The sequence below is a fragment of the Erpetoichthys calabaricus genome, chromosome 18 (genome assembly GCF_900747795.2).
Source record: "Erpetoichthys calabaricus chromosome 18, fErpCal1.3, whole genome shotgun sequence".
Taxonomy (NCBI): domain Eukaryota; kingdom Metazoa; phylum Chordata; class Cladistia; order Polypteriformes; family Polypteridae; genus Erpetoichthys; species Erpetoichthys calabaricus.
Window position 1 is genome coordinate 5066631 of NC_041411.2, and position 24518 is coordinate 5091148.

Genomic DNA, 24518 nt, shown 5'->3' on the forward strand with positions numbered 1-24518 from the left:
ATGTCCGCCTTCTGCCAGTCTTGACTCCTTAATGTACCTCAACACTGCAGGTGAACCTCTTAACTCAGTATAGCAGAGAAGGCTGGCTGCAAAATGGAAGGAAAATGCAGTTTGTTGGCTTACATTTGCGACGCCAGAATGTCACCCAGCCTCTCCTTTTCTTCATCTTTTCATCTTGTACAAGTTCACAATGACCTTTTTAAGTAAAATGGCATCATCCAGGAACACAGAAAACGATGTGGGTCAATCAAAAAGTTAAAGCAATTTGAGTATTACACGGTAGGCACAATGGATAGAAGCAGATACAATACAACACGTTCATAATGGCTTATGGGTAATGCGTACACACAGCACAGTGCTCGGCCTCGGCTCTGCTCTTAGTCTACTTGAAGCTAAGGTCAAACGAACATGGATGCTCTGCTGCGGGACTGCACCATTGCTGAACGACGCATTGTAGCGAGTGGGAGTGAAACCTGCTGAAAACTCGCCGAAGGATGTTGGCTTGTGCAGATCAGTAAGATGTATGGCCGCTCATCTCGTGCAAACTTGACGGTACCCCAAGTCACAATGCATTATGCCATGTATCCAAATATGCCGCAACAGCGGAACAATGTAATCCGTCCGCCTTCTCCCATGAAGGAATTTGTCGTGTTGATGTGGGCCTGTGTGCACCAGGTTGACGGGTCGACCAGATCGACCTCCATTGGTTACACTTGTTCTTCCCATTCTTTAAACGTATTATCGAGTCCTGCGGTTTTCACTTCTGCACTGAACCGACCACCTTTGGCTAAATTCAGCTGGTGTCTCTCCCCTCACTACCGTATATTGTTCTAATGATGCTGCAATCCTACACGTTCATTTGAGCTTGGCTTCTGCCAGACTAACGGTACGTTTTCCAACAGCCCATACATGTTATACTGCGTCGTCAGCTTCTATCCATTGCGGTTACAGAGCCATTTTCAAATTGTCTTTACCTTTTTCATTAACCGTTGTACAACTCTGTTCAGGAGCACAGGGAAGTCACACTCCTTCAACACTGTATGCTAGTAGCTTGAAGGGAACACCTCATAATTAAAAAAACAAAATCATACTTTTGCCCCAATCCCGATACAAAAGTTCAGTCACCCCCAAATATTTAAAAACCCAATGAGGTTTAAATCCAGCATTCCAATGATCAGCTCACAACATTTCCATGATTATAGGGTGGTCCAGATCTAACTATGCAACTTTTAATGCAATAATTGCATAATTAGATCTGGACCACCCTGTATGTGCAATCCATAAAAAAAAAATAAAAAAATATTTACCTTTACATGTCCTAATGTATAAAAACGTGGGCTCGTGAGAAAAACACAAAACCAGTGAACTCTGCTGTCACATTCTACATCAAGCTTTCAAGTAGCGGCCCCACCACTGACATCTGTCACTTGGGTGCAGATTTTTGAAGTTGGCGCACCGAACAGGCCGGAAGGGCACATACAGGTCAACCCTGGGCGATACAAAGTGACGTCATCCCAAGTTTAAACACTTCACAGACTTAATTAAGTAACGTTTTATTTTTCATCCATTAAAGGAAAGCTGCAAAAACGTTCCCACAGTAAAAGAACACTTTCTGGATTTGTTTCAGCTGTCGTAAAGAAGTCTGGCTTTGTTAGCAGCCTCGATTTCACAAGGCTGGTTCACAGACTGTTAGTAAGCATTCTGCATGATCATAATCATAATATAGAAATACAATTGTCTGTAAAATATTAAACATACTGCATAAGAAAGCCAGGGCCCGATTAGGATCACCTGACTGTGCATGGGAGGTGGCTACAAGCAGACTAAGACCAAGTCCTGCTTCGCAAGCTGAAAGGGCTAATAATAGGAGAGGTGCTGAGGAAAACATTATTATTTAATTTTGAGCAGATCACATTGTTAGGGCAATAAATAGGGATCATATTATTCCTTCAAGGCATAGTAGAGCGGAAAGTAGGTGAGTGCGATGGAATGTAAGGCCTGTGAGTCCTAGCGGTAAATAGAATGGGAGTCATCAAGTCTCTGTGGATGTGAACCACTATAATCAATCATCTTACACTGGACTAGGGACTGCTTCTGCTCATTCTAATCCACCTTGAAATCATTCATAGATCAGGCCAACGGTTAGATGAATAATGATAATAAATGCTCATACTAATATATATGTGGGGTTGAGGGGGATACTTTTCATGGTAAGGGTAGTAGTAACATTTACTACAGCAAAGCTGACGGCTTTAGAGGTAAAGCTCTGACTGAAACAGATTCTACCCTATGGCTAATAGAAAAGGAAACAAGGCTTTTTTATAATTATTTTGGCGAGACGGGTTAGTGTTAAAACTGTAGTCTAGACATCTACAGTTTCGAGCGCGTAATTAAGCAGAACCGTAACCAGCAGGGAAAGCAAGAAGCTTCACAACTAATTGGAAGGCCTCCTGATGTATGTAATGTAGAGGAAGAAGAAGAAAAAATACGGAATATGTGTATAATTTATGCGTCTTCAGCAATGCATGCTGGGAAGAAGAAACTGAGACTACAAAAAAAAAAACTGTGATAACTATACTGCAGTAAATGGACAAGACTTGTGTCTCCACCGGCAAAACAAGTTAAGATCAAAGAATACAATCGGTGTTAAAATTATTGCTCTGACAAATACTATGACATGACATTGTTACTTTATACATTCCAAGTAAATTCAAAGTCTTGTCGAAAACAGATCCAATAATCCTCCTTCACTTCAGCGACAAAAAGAAAGGCTATTACTTGAAATGTGTTTCTGTCCTGTCATTCTGTAATCTGCTCAACCCAGACCAGGGTCACAGGTGGGGTGGGGGGTATGTGCTGGCAGAGGGCACAAGGGTGCCAGGCCATCACAGGTATGCATATAGACATTATGGTATAAGTCATGTTTAGAGTTTGTGTCGGTTTCTTTCTTAATGTAGTTAAAAGAAGTCGTCACCCAAAAATGCCAGTCTACTGCAGGGCTCACACACACGCTCACTTGCAGTAGAGCCAATTCACCTAACTCACGCAAGACACATGCCAGCATTAAAAGGCAAATTTCCTGTTAACTGTCATTTTTAAATGGAAAATAACTGACTAACCATGTTCTTTATCCCATTTCCACTGAGCTCTGAATCATCTTCACAAAGGCTAATGAAGTCTGTACGCTGTTACTTTTCAAGTAAATTACGTCAGCAGATAGCTAGGGGGAAACAACTTTATCCTCAATGTACAGCAGAACAAAGAAAATCATTACAAGCACAGTTGGACAGCTATAGTTAGGGAGGCCCATGTAAAAGGCGGATGTGAACACTGAAGGCCCACTTCATTGTGCTGAACCTAACAGAACTATATGGACATTGGTAAACACAAGGAACTGAACATATGCTTCATATTCCATGATCAGGTTCTCCATTAGAAAACCAAAATGTCACATATGCCCAAAGAAAGACGCTGCTGAACTATTAGCGGCAGCCTTGTCCAACAAAGTAATTTAGATAAACTACCTCTTGGCTTTTGACATCAGGAGCAAAAACAGAAAGAATTTTAAAAATACAAAAGTGAGGATCATCAAACAAAAAATAAAACTTGCCACGATATTCTACCACATTCCAACCCAGCCTAATACTGTACACACCCTGGCTATAACCCACCTCCATATTATCATTGCTATATGCATCATGACAAGTCCCAAGTCATTTACTGCTTTTGTACATTCATCTCAATGTCCTCTTTAGAAACGTCTGCTTAAAATTTAAATAAAGTGAACGTTCTGGCACAAGCAAACCCTGGACGCTGTGCTTTCTCACAATCCAACCAAACACAATTGCATCTTTTTCCTCCAACACAATACTGTTAATACTCAGGCTAATCTGGTAAAAAAAAAAAAAAAAAAAAGTTTCTTTTTTGCCTGCTTTGTTCATATTGCTAAAACCTGTTTTTTTTTTTCTTTTGAATTTATAAATCTTTAAAAACTTAAATCAAAATAAACCCAGGCATTCTTCTTCTTTATTTGGTGTGTGGCAATAGCTGGGCCTGTTATATTTTGCCTCCTTCAGGCATAATCGAGACACTGACGAAGCACAAAAACGGATTTTAAAACTCCTGCGTCACCGCTATTAACTCTGCGCGTACGTCCTTGTCCACTCTAAAGTATTAATCATTCATAAACCCAAGGCTCCTGCTCCAGCGTACAGAAGAACAGCTCCTCTTAACGTGCAAGTGCGGTTTTCTTCATAACCAAGCCACCTGAGGCATCCTCTAATCCTTAAAACTTTAGACTTGAGATCGAGCTTTGTAGCGAAGGTGGGAGGGGGGGGACACACAAACAATGAAAAACATTCTAAAAAGGAAGTCATCTTGTAAACTAATATGTTATGCAACTTTTGGGTGATGAAAATAATATCACCTTCATTATTATTCAAAGTCTTAATCATTTTGAAAAATAACCCAAAACTGGGAAAACAAACTACCTTCAACCGCTTAAATGTCCTTCTTAGGTTGAGGCAAAGTTGAATTTTCCAGACTTAACTTGCATATACTCCGAGAGGCAATAAAACAAACTATTAAGGAATGGGATTAATATTTGTCACACAATGTTATCCTGAAAAAAAGGAATTGTTTTCACTTCCAAGAACACTGTTCATAGACACGCGGCAAGTTGGCTGATTTCAAATTAACTTGTTAAACATATACACTTATTCATAAAAAAAAAAAAAAAAAAAAAAGATTTCACAGCCTCTGCCCTTCGATGAGTGCAGTTTAGTTCCCGGATACAATATTCACAGGAGAAATTAGAAGGACCAGGCTTCATACAGAATATTGTTCTCTCCATTTAGGATAAAAACATGTAGTAAACAGAATAATGAAAGGGTTAACACCATACAAAAAGCTTTCCAAGCCTTCAATATTCAGTCTTCATTTTCTGCTTTCTTGTATCACTTCTGAAGATTTATGCAGCAATTTACAACAATCTAAAAAAAAGAGGCTCCTAAAATAATAAAGAAAAGAAAAAAGAAAAGTAAAATGAGTTCAAATTCTGGACCATAACTGCTGAGTCACCCTCTACAGTAGACGACAGCACCATATGGGGCACAAAAAAACGTGGAAATTCTGAGGAAGGTATTTGAACACCTCACTTACAAGAATACTGAGGCTAGGAACCGGAAACACCCTGAGGACGCTGTACGAAAATTCAAGGTCCTCATTAAGCAGTTAGCGTTGGCTCCAGTAGACCCCCGTAGGATTCAGCGGGTTGGATAACGGATGGATGGTTACATGATTGATTACACTGCACACAATTTTTCTGAAACGTCTTGCTTCCTGAAAAGTTTTTGCAGATTGTGGCAGGTACCTACTGGGTATGCACAAATATAGTTTTGGTTTTACTACATCACGTAGGAACTCTGAGAAATAGTGTCGGTAGTAGGATTTGAACCCACAACCTTGGGATGTCAAGTCCAAAGCCTTAACCATTACTAAACATAACCTGCCAACAATAATAAAAACAAAACAGTAAAAACAAATATTGTATACAGAGAAAGTACACATTTAGTTGCATAGGACTTCTGATAAACCCAGTTAAGTGACGGCACTATAGCCTTACAAAATATATTGGGCAAAGCTGAGTAATACAACTAATGTGTGAGTGTATATATATATATATATATATATATATATATATATATATATATATATATAAATAAAAGGCTAAAAGTGCAGCAATTTTATGTGACGTTTTTATGTCACATTTTTTTGTCACAATTTAAATCGGCTTATTTTAAAACCTACATATATATGTTTGGTATCATTACACTGCACAACAATTTTTTTGAAAAGTCTTGCTTCCTGTTTTGCTGATTGTGACAGATACCTACTGGGTGTGCACAAATATAATTTTGGTTTTACTGCATCACGTAGGAACTCTGAGAAATAGACATTTATATGTTTACTGACAGTAACGTATTTAGTCACGTTTATGTTTCGCATAAGCTATTAAATTCAACAGAATTAAAAGTGTTTTGCTCCTGCTTTTCTTTTGTATTCAATGTCTGGTGCATCACGTTGCAGTGTCCAACAGTAGTCAGCAAGCATTGACGGATTCCAGTCGCCCTGGTATCGTCTCTCCATCGTAGCGATGTCCTGGTGAAACCTTTCACCGTGTTCATCACTGACAGCACCAAGATTTGCGGGGAAGAAGTCCAAGTGTGAGTGGAGGAAATTAATCTTGTGTGACACGTTGCACTTCATTGTCTTGTATGCTTTGAGAAGTTTGTCTACCAGCTGAATGGAGTTTGTGGCTCTGTAATTGCCCAGAAAATTGTCAACAACGTCTTTGTAGGCTTTCCAGGCAATTTCTTCCGGCCCAACTAACAGATCTTCAAACCGCTTGTCACTCATAACATGTCTGATCTGGGGGCCAACAAAAATGCCCTCTTTGATCTTGGCGTCAGTTATTCTTGGGAACATCTGTCTTAAATAATGAAAACCTTTGCCTTCCTTGTTCAGTGCTTTCAGCAAATTCTTCATGAGTCCCAGTTTTATGTGAAGAGGAGGAAAAATATCTTTGCCAGGTCGACAAGCGATTCACGTGCCACATTTTTCTGTCCTGGAACTAACTTTTTACAGAGTGTCCAGTTCTGTCGAGAATAGTGCGACTCTTTGGCACAGCTGTTCCATTCACAGATGAAACAACAATACTTTGTATAGCTGAGCTGCAGTCCTAGTAACAGAGCAATGACTTTAAGATCTCCACAGATATTCCAGTTGTCCCTGCTCTACTGGATGTGCTTCAGCCACAGTTCCATATTCTCATACGTTTCTTTCATGTGTGCTGCATAGCCAGCAGAGACTGAAGGATAAACGTTGCCATTGTGCAGCAGAACAGCTTTCAGGCTTAACATTGATGAATCAATGAAAAGACGCCACTCTTCTGTTCTGATCATAACCCATGGCTGAGAACAATCCTTCAATGTCATAACAGAAACAGAGACTGTCGACTTGTGCAAAAAATTTCGTTATATCACGGTGTCGGCCTCGAAACACAGACATTTTTGTACCTGGTGACAGCAAACACCATTCCTGCAGTCTCAAACTCAGCAGCTTGGCTTTTGCTTTGACAGACCCAAATCTCTGACCAAATCGTTCAATTCGGACTGCGTTACCAGATGTGGATCACCTGATGAGCACGGTTCAAAATCCGTGTCAATGTCACTGTCAGTACCTGGCATTGCAGTTTCTTCATCTGGTTCGTCTAAGGTCCAATCCTCTGGTGGTTTCGGAATTTGAAGACTGTCGTCATGTGGCACGGATCTCATTGCTGAAGGCAGATTAGGATGTTCAATTGACTTCTTGTTTTTGGCAGAGAAACCAGACACATTAGTCAAACAGAAGTAACAGTCCGTCACATGGTCTTTCTGTTCTCGCCATATCATCGGAACAGCAAATGGCATCGTCTTTTGAGTGCTATGAGCCAGGCTCTCAGACTGATAGCACATGTCGCACAGCAAATGTGAGGCGTCCATTCCTTGTCTTGATCACCAGCCGAAATACAGATGATAAGCTTTCTTCACAACAGCAGTCATCTAATGACTCTGAGGCGTAAGTGTATATTCGCCACAGATATAGCAGAATGTATCGTGGCTGTTACAACATTAACGAAACATATCGCCCGACACCAAAACATCTATAGCATCAAGCTTACTTACTGTTATATTGCTACAGATACTATACTTTACTATACTGATACTCTACATACACACTGACTATCGCTATTAACCAAATGAGCAGGATCGGTGTATGCCAGCCACCTTTACTGCATGCTGAGACAGTGTCAAGCTCATTCAGACCTGCCCAGGGTGTCAACTTCCACAGAACAGCTTCCAACCTGGCCTGATTCCATCCCTGGACATGCCCAGACTGCACAAACCGTTGTTGAGAAGTAACTTACGGGAGTGAAAATGTTTGGATACAAATAGAAGAAAAAATCTGGACAAAACTGAAACGGTACGTGATGGGTACATTTTGATGTGATATTTGTGATCAGCACCCAAAAATCTATAAGAAACACCCAACAGTGTTCAAGAAGCAAAAACATTGTTGTGCAGTGTTATTTGACATTTTATACTTGTAACTGATATAACCCACGTAATGAACTGATTTCACATTGACATTTAAGTCTTTTTTCTGATTAGTGTAAAAAATAAATAAATAAATAAATAATAATCCACCACGATATTAAAATATAATGAAAAAATTAGGATGTGAACATCAGTAGGCTTTGCACCCTAGCAATGAAGTTACCTGAACTCTTCTTTAACATTTCTGCAATTATTTACCACTCTGGTGCTCCTTTTTACTGATCATAAAATAGGTCACTACAATTGCAATTGACGAGAAGAATTCATAATTCATTGCAGAATTACGGTATTTGAGGGTTCCTCTAGAGTGCCTCTTTCTCTTGCACAATTTGGCTCAAAAACTAATCAGCACAGCGTCCTCTCATAACAGGTAATAACCCATTATATTGATGTCTTTGGTATCTGGGGACCCTAAAACGGCAAGATCGTTGAAACAACTCAAGTTGGTACAGTGTGTTGCCACACCCACTACATGACGAAACAACTCGGGATCCCGGTTTGCAACCCCCCAGGCAGACACGCGGCCCAGTCCCACCCTCTGAAAATGACCCTATATCTGCCGCAGCCAGGCATTATGTGGGCAACCTCTTGGCCTGGTCCAGCCACTCGGGTCCCCAACAATGAGGATCTTAAGAGCCGGGTCACCCTCGGGGAAATGCGCCACATGGACGTAGTGCCGTAACTGATGCTCCCTCACAATGCAGGTTATGTGCCTCATTCAGGACTCCATGAGCAACACAAAGTCAAACCAACGGTACCCAAGGATGTTCCAGAAAGACGCAGTACCAAAGGAGTCCAGTCTTCGTCTCAGGTCACTGGATAGCATCCATGTCTCGCAAACAGGAAGCACCAGGACTCAAAAGACTTGGACCTTCGTCCTTTTGCATAGATATCGGGAGCGCCACACACCCCTTTCCAGTGACCTCATGACCCCCCATGCTCTCCCAGTCTGTCTACTGACTTAATAGGAAGAGTCACCAGAGACATGAATGTCACTGCCGAGGTCAGTAAACCTCTCAACAAGGTCAACACTCTCTCCACAGACAGACACACTGCTGATGGTCGTGCCTAAGAGGTCATTAAAGGCCTGAAAACCAGAGGTCAAAATTTCTGACGAACCTAAAGCTTTTGCTCCTCCTCATAGACGATAAGTTATGGTGAGGGTGGGTGCAAAGCAGAAACGTGAAATCTTCCAAGGGGGTGAATACTTTTTACAGAGACTGCACAAACACGTGTGCATGATGGCAAGAACAACTGCTATGTCCTTTTCTTTCCCGCTTAATCCAGACCATGGTTCTGGGGGGGTGTTGGAAACTATCCCAGCAAGCACAGGGTACAAGGCAGGTACAAATCCAGTCGCAGGGCAAACACACACACACACATCCACCAAATACACTGCTGCATTGCCAATTCACCTGACTTGTATGTGTTGGGATAACTGGAGGAAACCCACACGGACACTGGGAGGACCTGGGACGCAAAGCAGCAGTGTTTCCACTGCACCACCGTGCTGCCCTAACTGCTATGTTTTATATGAATTGTTTTAAAGTTGAAATACAAGATATACATGTCAGTCATTGGAGAGAGATCCTCATTCTCAGAAGAAACCATACTAATAAAGACTGACGAAATAATACACTTACCTTTTCATTCAATTTGAACATTAATTAAGGTTAACCTCATCTCTTCTGCTGTGCCATCAGCCCCACATTCTCATACACCCTAGAGTTGTCATCTCTTATACTGTAATGAAAAAATAAAATAACAAAATCTGAATAGTTCTCAGGTTTGGTTTGAATTAAATAACAGCTAGAAAAATGCAAGCATTTTTGGATGCGAGACCATATATACAGTAGCTTACCAGTCAAAACATACAATATTAAAAACAAATGAATTTAAAATCAATTTTTAACTTAATACAAGAAAAACACCGTATGAATTTGCAGTCCCCTAAATCTTTCTGAAAACTGTGGCCTGTAGTCTTGAACTTGTCTATTAGTGAACATTAACAAATTTGATTACAGTATCCTCTTAGTGAAGTTTAAAATACATGCAGTCCTTAATGTTGCTAAATCACTAATCCAATTAATTGCAAAATCATAAGCACCTTAAATTACATGCCGACTTACTTTAAGGAGTTGATCTTCTGATTTTTACATACCCTAAGTTCTTGTCTATAAGCCGGACTCATGTATTAGCCGGAGACCAAAAATCATACGAATTTTTAAAATAAAATCGTATCATAGATAAGCCGGACTCATGGATAAGCCGAACGTACTATAACCTATAACTAATAGAAGGGAGGGAGGTCAGTGGTCTCACTCGCGCCCATTTAATTTCTTTAAGGGGGGAGAGAGTGTGAGATATTGCCGTCTCTCTCACTCCCCGCATGGCGCGGTTGGAGTGGCCGGAGCGCGTTCTTTCTGCTCTGGGCGTCGCCGAGTCAACACGAGCGCGTAGCGGTCATTTAAATTGTGATTTTATATGTAAGCATATTTAAATATATATCGCGGATTTCTGCGGACAATGGGTCTTTTAATTTCTGGTACATGCTTCCTCAGTTGGTTTGCCCAGTTGATTTCATACAAGGGACGCTATTGGCAGATGGCTGAGAAGCTACCCGGCTTACTGTTCTCTCTCTCTTGCGCTGACTATCTGTGATCCTGACGTATGGGGATTGAGCAGGGGGGCTGTTTGCACACCTAGACGATACGGACGCTCGTCTAAAAATGCTGAAAGATTATCTTCACGTTGCTATCTTTTGTAAAGCTGATTCCTGAAAAGACATGCTGCACAGTGCTTCGCATACTTAAAAGCTCGAAGGGCACGTATTGATTTTTGACTGAAAAACAAACTCTCCCTCTCTCTCTCTCTCTTTTTGTCTGCTCCTGACGGAGGGGGTGTGAGCTGCCGCCTTCAACAGCTTTGTGCCGCGGTGCTTCGCATACTTAAAAGCCAAACAGACATATTGATTTGTTTGCTTCACTCCTTTGAAGAGGAAGATATGTTTGCATTCTTTTAATTGTGAGACGGAACTGTCATCTCTGTCTTGTCATGGAGCACAGTTTAAACTTTTGAAAAAGAGACAAATGTTTGTTTGCAGTGTTTGAATAACGTTCCTGTCTCTCTACAACCTCCTGTGTTTCTGCGCAAATCTGTGACCCAAGCATGACAATATAAAAATAACCATATAAACATATGGTTTCTACTTCGCGGATATTCTTATTTCGCGGGTGGCTCTGGAACGCAACCCCCGCGATGGATGTATAAGCCGGACTTATGTATAAGCCGATATTCTATTTTTTCATTTTCACAACTTTTTTCCTTAGATAAGCCGCGGCTTATTGACAAGAACTTAGGGTACTAGTTTGTTTAAAGATTCCAAATTGTCCCTCTCAGAGTTCAAGTGTGAGTGGGGCATGTGACCGACTGGTGTCCTATCCACGGCTATTTCCTGCCTTGTGCCCAGGATTATGGAGATAAGCTATGGCCCCCTCCGTGACCCTGAACTGGACTATGGGTGTTTGAACATTTTAACAATCTGGATGAGAAAAGGTCATTCAGCCCAACAAAGCTTGCCAGTCCTATCCACTTAATTTCTCCAAATTAACAACACGTCGAGTTCTGAAGGTCCCTAAAGTCCTACTGTCTACCACACTACTTGGTCGCTTATTCCAAGTGTCTATTGTTCTTTGTGTAAAGAAAAACTTCCTAATGTTTGTGTGAAATTTACCCTTCACAAGTTTCCAACCGTGTCCACGTGTTCTTGATGAACTTATTTTAAAGTCACCGTCTCGATCTAATTCCCTTCCTGATTTTAAACATTTCAATCAGGTCCGCTCTTTTAATCTTTCCTCATAACTCATCCCCTGGAGTCACTCTAGTCGCTCTTCTCTGGACCTTTTTCTTGTGCTGCTATGTCCTTTTTGTGGCCTGGAGACCAAAACTGCACTCAGGACTCCAGCTTAGACCTCACCGGTTCGTTATAAAGCTTCAGCAGAACATCCTTGGACTTGTACTCCACACATTGGGGTTCTATATAACCTGACATTCTAATAATAATAATAATAATAATAATAAAATGTTAGCCTCCTTAATGGCTTCTGAACACTGTCTGTCAGCTGAGCGTGTCAAGTCCACTACGACTCCTAAATCCTTCTCATAAGATGGGATTCTCGATTTTCAGACCACCCACTGTGTATAAAACCTCACATTTTTAAGTCCTTCATATAATACTTTACATTTACGGACATTACATTTCGTTGTCCACAAATCTGCCAAAGCTTGTATGCTGTCCAAGTCTGACAAGGCTGCATTATCTTAAATGTAAGTAATAATGTAATTCTAGACAACTCTCAATAATCCAAGAAAGTGTTGGTACTTTCATTTTTGCTTTTAAAGTAATGCACACTGTACATACGGCAAGGTCCTCACATCCTTCTCACTAGAACAGGCCTGCAAATGTAACAATATATTTATCAATTACTGAATTCTCGCATGCTTTAAGTAGGAGCGAGTAAAATGTGTGGGTGGCAAGCAAGCACACTGTAGGAAGAAGACTGGAAATTGGGAGTCAACACTGACAGAACACAAATTATACACAGCCAAGTAGAACGTTAGAAGTTTACTTTGTTTCCCCCTTGTCTACTTCATATGTGGCTGTGGTGCAGTTTTCACTTAAGGTCTTTAGTGAGTTAGTGCTCGTCCCCCAAAGTCATCCGCAACATTCTGGAAGTAAATGAATTTGCACAGCACTGGACAGCTGGTTATGCATAAACTCCTATGAAATTCAGGCTGTGAGTTTGGAAGGGGATTTGAAAACCCAAGAAGTGCAAAACATGACAGCCGCATCCTATAAAAATGAACAAAAATAAACATCCTTAACAAATAATGCAATGAGGGAATAAGGTTCTCTTCTTGTCCGTGAGTTAAGCCAAGTGCTTGATGGTCTGAACTACTCCAGCTTCTTTTCATACTGCAAATATGTTTTACTTTATGTTTATATACAGGGTGGCGCAGGGAAACGGTGAAATGTTGGAACAAGGTACTGGCGACCCTGTGGCATCAGCAGTTGTTTGGGACCAAAATGACCTCGTTTAGAACCCCTTGCCATTAGTTATAATGGAGCAGTGGAGTAGTGCGCAATGAGCATTCACTGTGAAGGCCTTTTATAGGAATGGTAATCGTGTGACTGCTGTGCAAAGGGAATTTCGGCGTCATTACCAGTTGGGACGTCATGATCCTGTCCCATCTGCTCATAAGATTACAACTTGGATGCATACTTTTGAAGAAACGGGTTCAGCCTTAAAAAGAGAAGCCCCCAGTTGGAGTCACTTTGCATACTGCCCGACAATCGATGGCAGCTATTCGACGATTTGTTTGGAAGGTGCGTCATTTTACACAATGGTGACATTCCATGGCCTCCGAGATCCCCAGATCTTACGGTCAGGGCTGTGGAGTCCGTAGATAAATCCTTCGACTTCGACTCCTTAGTTTCCGGTACTTCTGACTGCGACTCCTCTGGGTTTAATAGGCTAATGTGTTTTGTATGTTGATTGAAGGAAGGCAACATACACGTCATTTAACCACGGAACTACTGGCTAGGAAGTGGACTCTCTACCATGTTAGTTAGTTAGTTAGTTAGATAGCGTAGTTGGCAAGATTAGATAGATAGACAGACATGAAAGGCACGATAGATAGATAGATAGATAGATAGATAGATAGATAGATAGATAGATAGATAGATAGATAGATACATAGATAGATACATAGATACATACATACATACATACATACATACATACATACATACATACATACATACATACATACATACATAATCCCTAAGGGGAAATTCACAATTGGCCAGTTTAAACCCCTGACCACACACACACCAGGCCACAGCACACAACCCCTCCTACATCATTACACTTGTTTACACTCACATGAACTTCTTAAACACATTATATCTGAAATAAAATGAAAACCCTTTTTGTAATGTACCATAATCCAGATTACAATATGTGAAGGTTAGGTTGTATAATCGCTCAGCTGAACTTCACACTAATAGTAACACAATTATGCACTGGGCTGTATTCTTACATCAGAGAAGTACTTAATTAGGAGTAGCGTTTGTGAAATGGGATGTTTGAACTTGCTGTATTTTTATTTCATTACAATTTAAATTTATTCAATTTATTATACAAATACATTTATATATTATACAATGTCAAGTAGTCCGTGTCCAGCTTGTATCACAGTGTAAATTTGCTGTCCCCTCAAAATAACTCAACACACAGCCATTAACGTCTAAATCGCTGGCAACAAAAGTGAGTACACCCCCAAGTGAAAAATGTCCAAACTGTGCCCAATTAGCCATTTTCCCTCTCCGGTGTCATGTGACTCGTTCGTGTTACAAGGTCTCAGGTGTGTTACATTTGCTGTTATCACTCTCACTCTCTCATACTGGTCACTGGAAGTTCAACATGGCACCTCATGGCAAAGAACTCTCTGAGGATCTGAAAAAAAAGAATTGTTGCTCTAAATAAAGATGGCCTTGGCTATAAGAAGACTGGCAACACCCTGACACTTAGCTGCAGCACGGTGGCCAAGACCACACAGCAGTTTAACAGGACAGGTTCCACTCAGAACAGGCCTCACCATGTCGACCAAAGAAGTTGAGTGCCCGTGCTCGGTGTCATATCCAGAGGTTGTCTTTTGAAAACAGATGTCTGAGTGCTGCCAGCATTACTGCAGAGGTCAGCCTGTCGGTGCTCAGACCATACGCCCGCCACACACGGCATCAAATTGGTCTGCATGGCTGTCATCCCAGAAGGAAGCCTCTTCTAAAGATGATGCACAAGAAAGACAAGCAGACTAAGGACATGGATTACTGGAACCACGTCCTGTGGTCTGATAAGACCAAGATCAACTTATTTGGTTCAGATAGTGTAAAGCGTGTGTGGCAGTAACCAGGTGAGGAGTACAAAGAGAAGTGTGTCTTGTCTACAGTCAAGCATGGTGGTGGGAGTGTCATGGTTTGGGGCTGCATGAGTGCTGCCAGTACTTGGGAGCTACAGTTCATTGAGGGAACCATGAATGCCAACATGTACTGTGACATACTGAAGCAGAGCATGATCACCTCCCTTCGGAAACTGAACATAACGACCCCAAACACACCTCCAAGACCACCACTGCCTTGCTAAAGAAACTGAGGGTGAAGGTGCTGGACTGGCCAAGCATGTCTCCAGACCTAAACCCAATTATTGAACATCTGTGGGGAAGGTGGAGGAGTGCAAGGCCTCTAACATCCACCAGCTCCGTGATGGAGGAGTGGAGGAGGATTCCAGTGGCAACCTGTGAAGCTCTAGTGAACTCCATGCCCAAGAGAGTTAAGGCAGTGCTGGGAAATAATGGTGGCCACACAAAATATTGACACTTTGGGCACAATTTGGACATTTTTCACTTAGGGGTGTACTCACTTTTGTTGCCAGCAGTTTAGACATTAATGGCTGTGTGTTGAGTTATTTTGAGGGGACAGCAAATTTACACTGTGATACAAGCTGTACACGGACTACTTTACATTGGGTCAAAGTGTCATATCTTCAGTGTTGTCCCATGAAAAGATATAAGTGAGGGGTGTACTCACTTTGGTGAGATACAGTATATGGAGAAATGGACAACATCTTCAATGAATATTGATTTCCACCATTAATTGCATATCTGGTACAATACATTTCATCATTAAATATATTTTGTAAAGTGTTTATTCATGCATTGAATGTCAAGTGAAAATGTCCCGTTTCCCTGCGCCACCCTGTACAATGACAGACCACTTTTTAGGACAGTGAGACACCACATGAGGAATCTGAGAGAGTTAAGATTTAAGGCTGGCAGAATAAGACAATGGAGGACTACACCTGCACTGAGGCAGCAGAAATCAAGCAACTCTTGTCTGATTTAACAACATTAGCACCATCTACTGGAAACTACAAGCACAACAGTGACTGTTCATTCACAGGAACACTTCTGGGCAGTTCCCACTTTGAAAAATACGAAGCCACAACAAACAGAAATAAAGGCTTTTTTTGAAAAAATTAATATAAATCCGCACCAAGTTTGTTTCAGCACATTTAATTAAATCAATGTATTTCCAAAAAAACAAAAAGAGGCAGAATTACACAACCAAATAGACTGAAAACACTCTACAACAGTATTGGAAAACTTAAAATCAGAAAAGAGAGACCAGATGCTCAGCTGAGCTCTCCAAAGGGTTACTTACTCTGTACAGGACGGGGTGGGTGTGCAAGGAGGGATCGGACTCTGGTCACCTGCTGTCATATCAGACAAAGAATACTTAATGTTTGTGTATTCTCTTCCTTTTATTTTACTCTTCTGTGAACAAGAATAAGACAAGAAAATATTGGTGCACTATTTGTTACGTTGCTTTATCAAATTAATGAATCGACTATACCATTTAAAATGAAAGGCTTAGAAATAGGCATCCACTTGTTACCCAAGAAACCAAAGTGGTTTCTCTGTCTTTTTACAGAGCTATCTGGGGGGCTCATAGACAAACACGCTGGGGACAAGCAAATCTACTGAAATGGCAGCAAACACAAGCCACTAAAACATAATTGTCAATTTTCTACTTCATTGCTTTTTCATTTGTTTGGTTCAAATTACTGAATTGCCTGTTATTAATTTCTTTGTTAGTATATTTTACTGTATAGTCACATACTTTTATTCCTTAACTTGTACTGCAATTCATTTTAATTGCAACTTGTATAGACACTTTAATAGAAAATAAATCTCGTTGACATATAACGAATATATTAATGCTGCTGCTGCTTTAACATCTTGTATTTGATGTAAATGATTGCATTTACATGCACAATCGGGTTAAGGCGACTTATTCTAATTAAATTAATAAATTTAAACTAAATTTACATTTTAAATTAAACTAAATTAATTTATCTATCTATATTATAAAGCAGAAACCTGGTACTCTTAAAAATGTGCATTTATGTGGGCAAATAATCGTTTGGAGTTCTCCTTTGTCAAAAAGCTGTGCAAAAAAATAAAAAAACAGTTAAAACGTCATCATCGGCCTCTGCGAGTCAGAAATTGAGCAGGATGCCTGTGATGACGTTCTTGTGTTTCACAAATAAGTTTAGTCAAACTGACAATTTATTTGCAGGCTTCTGTTGCTGGATTGCATGCAGCATACTCTTTTCTGCTTGGCTGTGCCACTGAGCCCTGTGAAGGAGCGGCATACTGGTATGTGTGCTTCTTGCCTTACACCCAGTGCTGCTGGAATAAGAACGACACAGGAATATTTACTTCAGTAAGGTAAGTACTGCATTAAGTTACATGTTACTTTCAAAAGTAATTGGACTTAATTTTAACTACTCTTGAGATTGTGTTGCTGACTTTAGCACTCTACATTCAGCTCATCAACATAAATGTAGCAATTTCTGAAATACTGAGACAGAATATTTCAGCCAGGTGAAGGAATAATGGGATCACCCAAACATTTGCCTCTGGACATTTTGTGAATGCTTCTACCCACAGGTGACACAAAAAAAAAAAAAAAACACGCTCGGGCTGACAGAAAGCAACGGTCATACGCAGACAACAGTAATCCAGTTCATTGTTTAGACGGCCATAGCATTGGGCTATTCACTGAGAAATCCACCTACCTCTGTTAATCAGGTTTCTCCGAGCCCAATAAGCCGGTTTCACTAACATGTCATTTTAGAAATCAGAATTCAGTGAATAATCAGTTTATTGAAGCGCATGTAAAACGTGCCGTATGTGAGATGTGTGCAGACTCACCTGCTCCTCCAAAATCCTACGTTGCAAGGTTTCTATGTAGTGCTGTACTGCCATGTAAATGAACCTGTACTGCGCTTCTGTCTGAACCATTCCTGACCTCTGCGATCGCACCATCTGAATGGTCTTGGGCACATCTATGTCACAGTCTACCCCTGTAACAACACGACAAAAGACACAAGTCATTAGTAAAAATAAATGCTAAAGTACAGGATTCAAATTGCAGCTACTGTGCATCACTCCCAAGGTTAACAAAAAAAACATGAGAAGACGGGGCTGATGAGGAATAATAATAATAAAATTTCTTTGCAATTATATAGCGCTTTTCTTACTACTCAAAGCGCTCAGTAATTGCAGGTTAAGGGTCATGCTCAAGGGCCCAACAGAGCAGAGTCTCTTTTGGCATTTACGGGATTCGAGCCAGCAACCTTCCGATTGCCAGTGCAGATACGTAGCCTCAGAGTGGGAAGGTGGCCCTGGATTTGATTAGCTAAAAACAGGCTGAATTTGAGATCGGGTCCAGAGCCCTAATCCGATGACAAATATGATCACACCGATTTCTTATGTGATGCTATTAAAGGCAAAATTGAAAACTGAGGAGGCAAAATTGAAAACTGAGGAGGATTTACCTTTTTCCCTTATGATGTCAATAAGTATATCAATCACAATGAAGGTCCCGGTTCGTCCAATCCCAGCACTGTAGTAATAAATAAAAGGTACGTTGTAGATTACAACTATCAAACAATCAAAATATTGCCGTACTCTTAATAACAGATAAAAACTAATGATGTTACAAACTGGCAGATCTGGGACTGCAGTTGGATACTGGACTTCCGGTCTGGTCACTCCCAGAGGGTCAGGCTGGGTCCCCACACCTCCACTGCTCTCAGCCTCAACACTGGGACACCACAGGGTTGTGTGCTCAGCCCGCTCCTCTACACCCTCTACACACAGGACTCTGTCCCCACCGACCACAGCAACAAGAACATTAAGTTTACGGATGGCAAGGCGGGTGAGCTGGTATACAGGGACGAGGTGGAGCGGCTGTCAGAGTGGTGCAGAGTCAATACCCTGCTCCTCAACACCACAAAAACGAAGGAGCTTGTTATTGACTTTAGAAAAAAACAAAACTGACATCCAGCCACTCATCATTGGCGGGGCCTGTGTGGAGAGGGTCCCGGTGCTCAGGTTTCTGGGCATTGACCTGACCTGGAGTGCCAACACCAAGGAGCTGCTGAAGGCGGCGCAGCAGAGACTGTATTCTCTGAGAATCCTCAGGAAGAACCATCTCCCCAAAAATCTGCTCCTTGCCTTTTATCACTGTTCCATCGAGAGTGCGCTCACGTACGGACTGTGTGTGTGGTACGGCAGATAGGAAAGCGCACCCCAGGGTCATCAGGACAGCAGAGAGAACAATTGGCTGTACCGTCCCCACTCTGGAACAAATCTACCCCTCCAGAACAAGCAAAAAAGCAATAGACATTTCACAGGATTCATCACATCCCGGTCATCGACTCTTCCAGCTTTTGCCATTGGGCAAGAAATACAGAGCAATGAAAACCAGGAGAAACCGCCTTAAAAACGGCTTTGATCCAAAAGCAATCACGGCCTGAACTCAGAATAAAAACTACTCTGTATCACTCTCCCAATGTACAATATAGACCTTAAGTGCAATTTGTATATTCTGTAAAGTACTTTTATTACTATTCGGTTTGTTATTATTTTCTCTCGTCTTTTTAACTCTTATGCCTCACACTGAGTTGACTGCACCTTCAATTTTGTTGTTCCTTTGTAAAAGTGACAATGACAATAAAGATCTATCTGTCTATCTACTAAGTATAACAGGTAAACGCACACTCAATACATGGTGTATCAGACATATGTTCACTACTCATATTGTTTAAATGGTTAATTTTTGGTGTTTGAACTTCCAGCTTTTCTTTGCTCTCTAATTTACATTTTGTATTTATATTCAGACATCTATTTTGAGAAATTTAAATATGGCTTTTATTATATGGCCCTGATCTTATTAATGCATAGAAATGCCAAGAGTACAAACATTTAGGCAATAACAAGTCATTTACAGCAACAATTATTGTAAATTAATTACCACCGTCAGTTTTACTTTACTCCATTACTACTTTTTAGTGCACAGGTGTGAGACTCCCATCCTCGAGGGCCGTAGTGCTGCATGTTTTCATTCTAACCATCTTCTTCATTAGTGTGCCGTTTTTACCGCTAATTAACTTTTTTTGCTTTAGTTTTAATTAACTTGACTCAGGCCCCTTAATTGTCTCTTTTTCTTTAATTAGTAGCAAAACAATAATGAGACATCAAACAAGCCACCATATGACCAGCTCACCTGTGCCCATTACACAATATCTGAAAATAAAGAAAGGTGAAGAGCTCAGTAGGGTTGATCTCTCAGGTCACCAAAACATTTTGACGGTGTTCTTAGAAAAAACAGAAATATCAACAAATTTGGATATATCTGCTGTGGCAGAATGAGAGCAGCAACAAGCCATGGAATTAAATAACGGGTTTAATTAACAGCAAGAATCAGCTTCTCATTAAGAGACTGGTTGGAGTTTGAAATCCCAGTTTAGCTGGTCATCTGTTGGCTCGTTTCACGTCTCATTTCTGTTTGGCTGCCATTTAATGAAGAAACAAATCAATTCAGAGGACTGAATCCTTAAAAACAGGACTATTGAAATGAAGGGAAAAGGAATTAATTAGCAGTGAAAACTGGTCACTTATTAGGAAAAGGGTTTGAATGAAAACCTGTAGCCACTGCGGCCCTCCAGGCCCGGAGTTCGACACCCCTGTTTTAGTGCGTCTATCGCACAGTCTTTCCTTTATCACTTTAGTGGGTCTTCTGCAGACTTTCTGAATCTCATACAACTCAACTCCTTAAATGTTTTATTTATTGTATGCTCTCTTTACAGTAATCATTTTTTCACATTAAACAAAAAATAAATAAAATCTGTTAGCATGATACTGCGAATTTTCTAAACAATACAGAGCTAAGAAAAATTCTGCTTACCTGCAATGCACTACAATCGGCCCTGCCTCCAAGATGCTTTCCTGCTTATGGTTAACTTCCTCTAAGAAGTCTAACACGCCGCCAGGATCACCAGGCACACCATGGTCTGGCCAGGTTCTAAAGTGGTACTGCCACACCGTTCTTTCTGTATTGCCCTAAAATGCACAAATATTAAATAAATCAAAAGCCAGCTAGCATTATAATCAAGCAAGGCACACTTTATGAATTCTGTTTTTTAATATGGTCAAAATAAAGTTGCCCAACCCAAGCATTTATTTTTATATAATGCGCCAACAAAGATCACAGAGTGAAACACTTGCATTTTCAAGGCCTATGTGGTACCACAAGTGCCAAAGTGAAAAGAGGCACGGGCAATAGGCGAATCAAATATTTATTGCTGTACTAACCTGCCCAACCTTGGAGAGTTTAAGCTCTCTCAGAATATAGTCATGTGCCAACGTTTCCTTGACATTACGAACACGCATTGCTCCATACTCTTTGAGTGCAGACACATCAGGCCAATACCTCAAGCACTTACTCTGGAGTGTAACGTGGAAAGAAAGACACAAGAACAATAGATCTAGGAGTTATTTAAGATTCAGTACACAAACCACCACATGATAACAATGAAAAGAAAACTTTACAACATCCCGCCGAGGTTCCCAAGCACACCTTTCCTCGCTCCACTTCCTTGGTGGTCATGACAATAACCCTGGAGTTCTCCTGGAACACCATTCTCCAGAAATCGCTGATGGTATTCTGCAGGCAGCCCTGTGTGGCTATGTAAGACTTCTTTAGCCTGGTGTTGTTGCACTTTGAATCAAACTCGGGCTGAAGAAGGGGGAAAAGGAGAGAACAAAATGCCGTCAATACCAACAGGCGGCATTTCAGCCCGACGTTCAGAAATATGGTTGGCACGGTAGTGCTTTGCAGTAAGGAGACCAGGGTTCGTGTCTCCCTGTGTGGAGTTTGCATCTTCTCCCCGTGTCTGCGTTGGTTTCCTCCCACAGTCCAAAGACATGTGGGTTAAGCGATTTTACAATATTAAATTTGCCCTTGTGCATGGTAGGGCTGTGTGTGTGTTTTTTTGCAATGCCCAGGGTTTGTTCCTGCCATGCACCGTATGCTAGCTGAAGTAAGCTCCAGCAACCCCCACGATCCTGTTCAGGACTAAGCGGGTTAGAAAATGACTGACCGATTCAGAAATATGATACAAGTTAAATGCTTAGTGTTAATTTACAGCATAGAAAAATATAACACAATGTGAAATTCAGTATATGTATTTATTTAGAAGGAATCCTGTATTTTCACTTAAGGATGTAGAAAATTCAAAAGATAATTTATCAAAAGATAAATTTATATCTTAAGTCACAATTGGAAAAATGCCACCATACTTACCATAATTTTATTAGCATTAATATAATCAGAACCAGGTTCATTGGGATCACCATCATTTAAAACGACTCGAGTGTGATCAACTGCAAAAGAAAGCAAACTGTTACGCTAACTGCAGGGCACAGGACAGAATGCTACTGACACTTCTTCTGGAGTTTTAGTTTAATGAGCACCAGGGAAACAAATTAAGACTACAACTGATGCAAACAAAAACCCTTACATGGCAGGATGTTTTTATAGCGGTTTTTATTTTTGTTTTCAGGCCGCTGTCCTTCCTTACGACTATAGAGCAGCTTACATTCTTGCTGCTGGAGCGTCTGGAATAGAAATACAAGACAAATTAAAAAGATTACATTAAAGGGCATAATTTATATAAATATTTTTTTATCAACAAAATCTAAAGCATTGGCAAATGTGGAGCATCTCATAATTTGTACAATTTTAAATTCCACTAACTCATTGGTTCCTAAACTCGGCCCTCTGTGGCTGCAGGTTTTTGTTCCAACTAGAGATAATAATTGATCTCTTACTATGCTGGTGTTTCTCTTCTCTTATTCTGCATTCAGAAAAGAACAGCAATATGATTCTTACATTTATAAGACATTTAGAAATACAGTACATCTATTTGGGATGTAGCTTTAACACTAGAATTACCAAAGCCTACGTAAAAACTCGTAAATCCGTCCCACCTTAAATTCCTTTGCACCTCTCCGTCAGTGTCTTTTGTCTCATAAATGCGCTGATAAGCAGCAAGCAAGCCGCACAAAGTTTTCTCAGCTCAAGTCTGTTTACCTGCGTGTCAGTTGCTTAGAGTTGTACAGAGTAAATACTGTATCGTTATTTGGAACATATTCATTTCATGTGTGTTCCATGTCTACAACAATCTACGTAAACACATTGTTAAAACAGAAATGTTTTTCATGTTTTAGTAATAATTGACAAAATGCAGACATGAAGCGTATAATGTATGAAAAAATCGGGAGTGGTCTCCCCTCGACTTTCTCGTATACTCGGATATGGAGATGGATATTTGAGGAGTAAAGCACAAGACAAGGATTATATTATGAACATTAACACTAGAATTATCAGAGCCTACAAAAAAACTCGTAGATCCATCCCACCTTAAATCGCTTTGCACCTCTCCATCAGCATCTTTTGTCCTGTAAATGTGTCGATAAGCAGCAAGCAGCCTGCTATCACATCCCCCAACGCCGCAGTTTTCTTTGCTCAAGTCTGTTTACCTGCGTGTCAGTTGCTTAGAGTTGTATAGACTGAGAAGTCAAGCAAAATGACATCCATCCATCCACACCTTTTATAAATACTACATCGTTATTTGGAACACATGCATTTCATATGTATTCTGTGTCCACAACGATCTATGTAAACACATCGTTAAAAAAGAAATGTTTATCATGTTTTGGTAATAATTGACAAAATGCAGACATTAAGTGTATAATGTATGAAGCCTGAAGTCCAAATATCAAATAAACACTTTCACAAAATGTACAAGTATAACAAAACAAGTGCGCTTCTATTCAAGAATATAACCGTAGAAAAAGAACCCACGTTAGGGTGCGACATTGACACGCCTTTGATACAAACCACTTTTGTGGCGTAACGTTAAGAACTGCTGACTGGTAATCAAAAGTTCGACTCTGTTTTGAGAAGTGAGCTGCTCTTATTCTTACTATTTTAGAATAAAAACACACATTTGATTTGAGTCTGTAACAGCCGGTGTAAATTTACGATATTTGTAAAGGTTAGCTTTGTTTTTTTATTCAGTTTTATTCTCCCAGTCACGTTCACGCTCCCCCAGATCTGACACTGCTGTTTTCACATAAAAACGTCCTATAACAGAGGTGAACTCAGATGACAACGAGGGTTCTACATCGGAGAAACAATGCACGTCGCACTTTTGCAGTCGCTGTATGCTAATAATGACAATTAAAAACCAGCAGAGCAGACAACTGGGCAGACAACACTGAATGACAAAAGTCTGCACCCACTTCAGTGTCAGACCCAATAATTAGTAAATAATGGGTTAAAAAAAAAAAAAAAACAGAAGACGTGGAAAAGCAGAATAAAAATAA

General features: G+C 40.5%; 1 protein-coding gene across 3 annotated transcripts in view; it reads right to left on the bottom strand.

Annotated features, from left to right (window-relative positions):
• Positions 1-1537: 1537 nt before the first annotated feature.
• Positions 1538-24518, bottom strand: part of ptpn11a (protein tyrosine phosphatase non-receptor type 11a) — a 37628-nt gene continuing 14647 nt past the window's right edge. For 2 of the 3 annotated variants that reach the window (XR_007933873.1, XR_007933872.1), the window contains exons 7-16: positions 22649-22745; positions 22432-22511; positions 21706-21864; positions 21441-21572; positions 21034-21188; positions 18620-18687; positions 17994-18145; positions 16438-16550; positions 9784-9899; positions 1538-4991 (exon numbers count right to left, since the gene is read on the bottom strand). Coding sequence is in view for 1 of the 3 variants with exons in the window: in XM_028824301.2 (XP_028680134.1) it covers positions 9836-9899; positions 16438-16550; positions 17994-18145; positions 18620-18687; positions 21034-21188; positions 21441-21572; positions 21706-21864; positions 22432-22511; positions 22649-22745 (1020 nt within the window). In the remaining 2 variants the exon portion in view is untranslated. Of the gene's footprint in view, positions 5009-9783; positions 9900-16437; positions 16551-17993; positions 18146-18619; positions 18688-21033; positions 21189-21440; positions 21573-21705; positions 21865-22431; positions 22512-22648; positions 22746-24518 lie in introns of all 3 variants that reach the window. The other variant, XM_028824301.2, reaches the window with a different exon arrangement.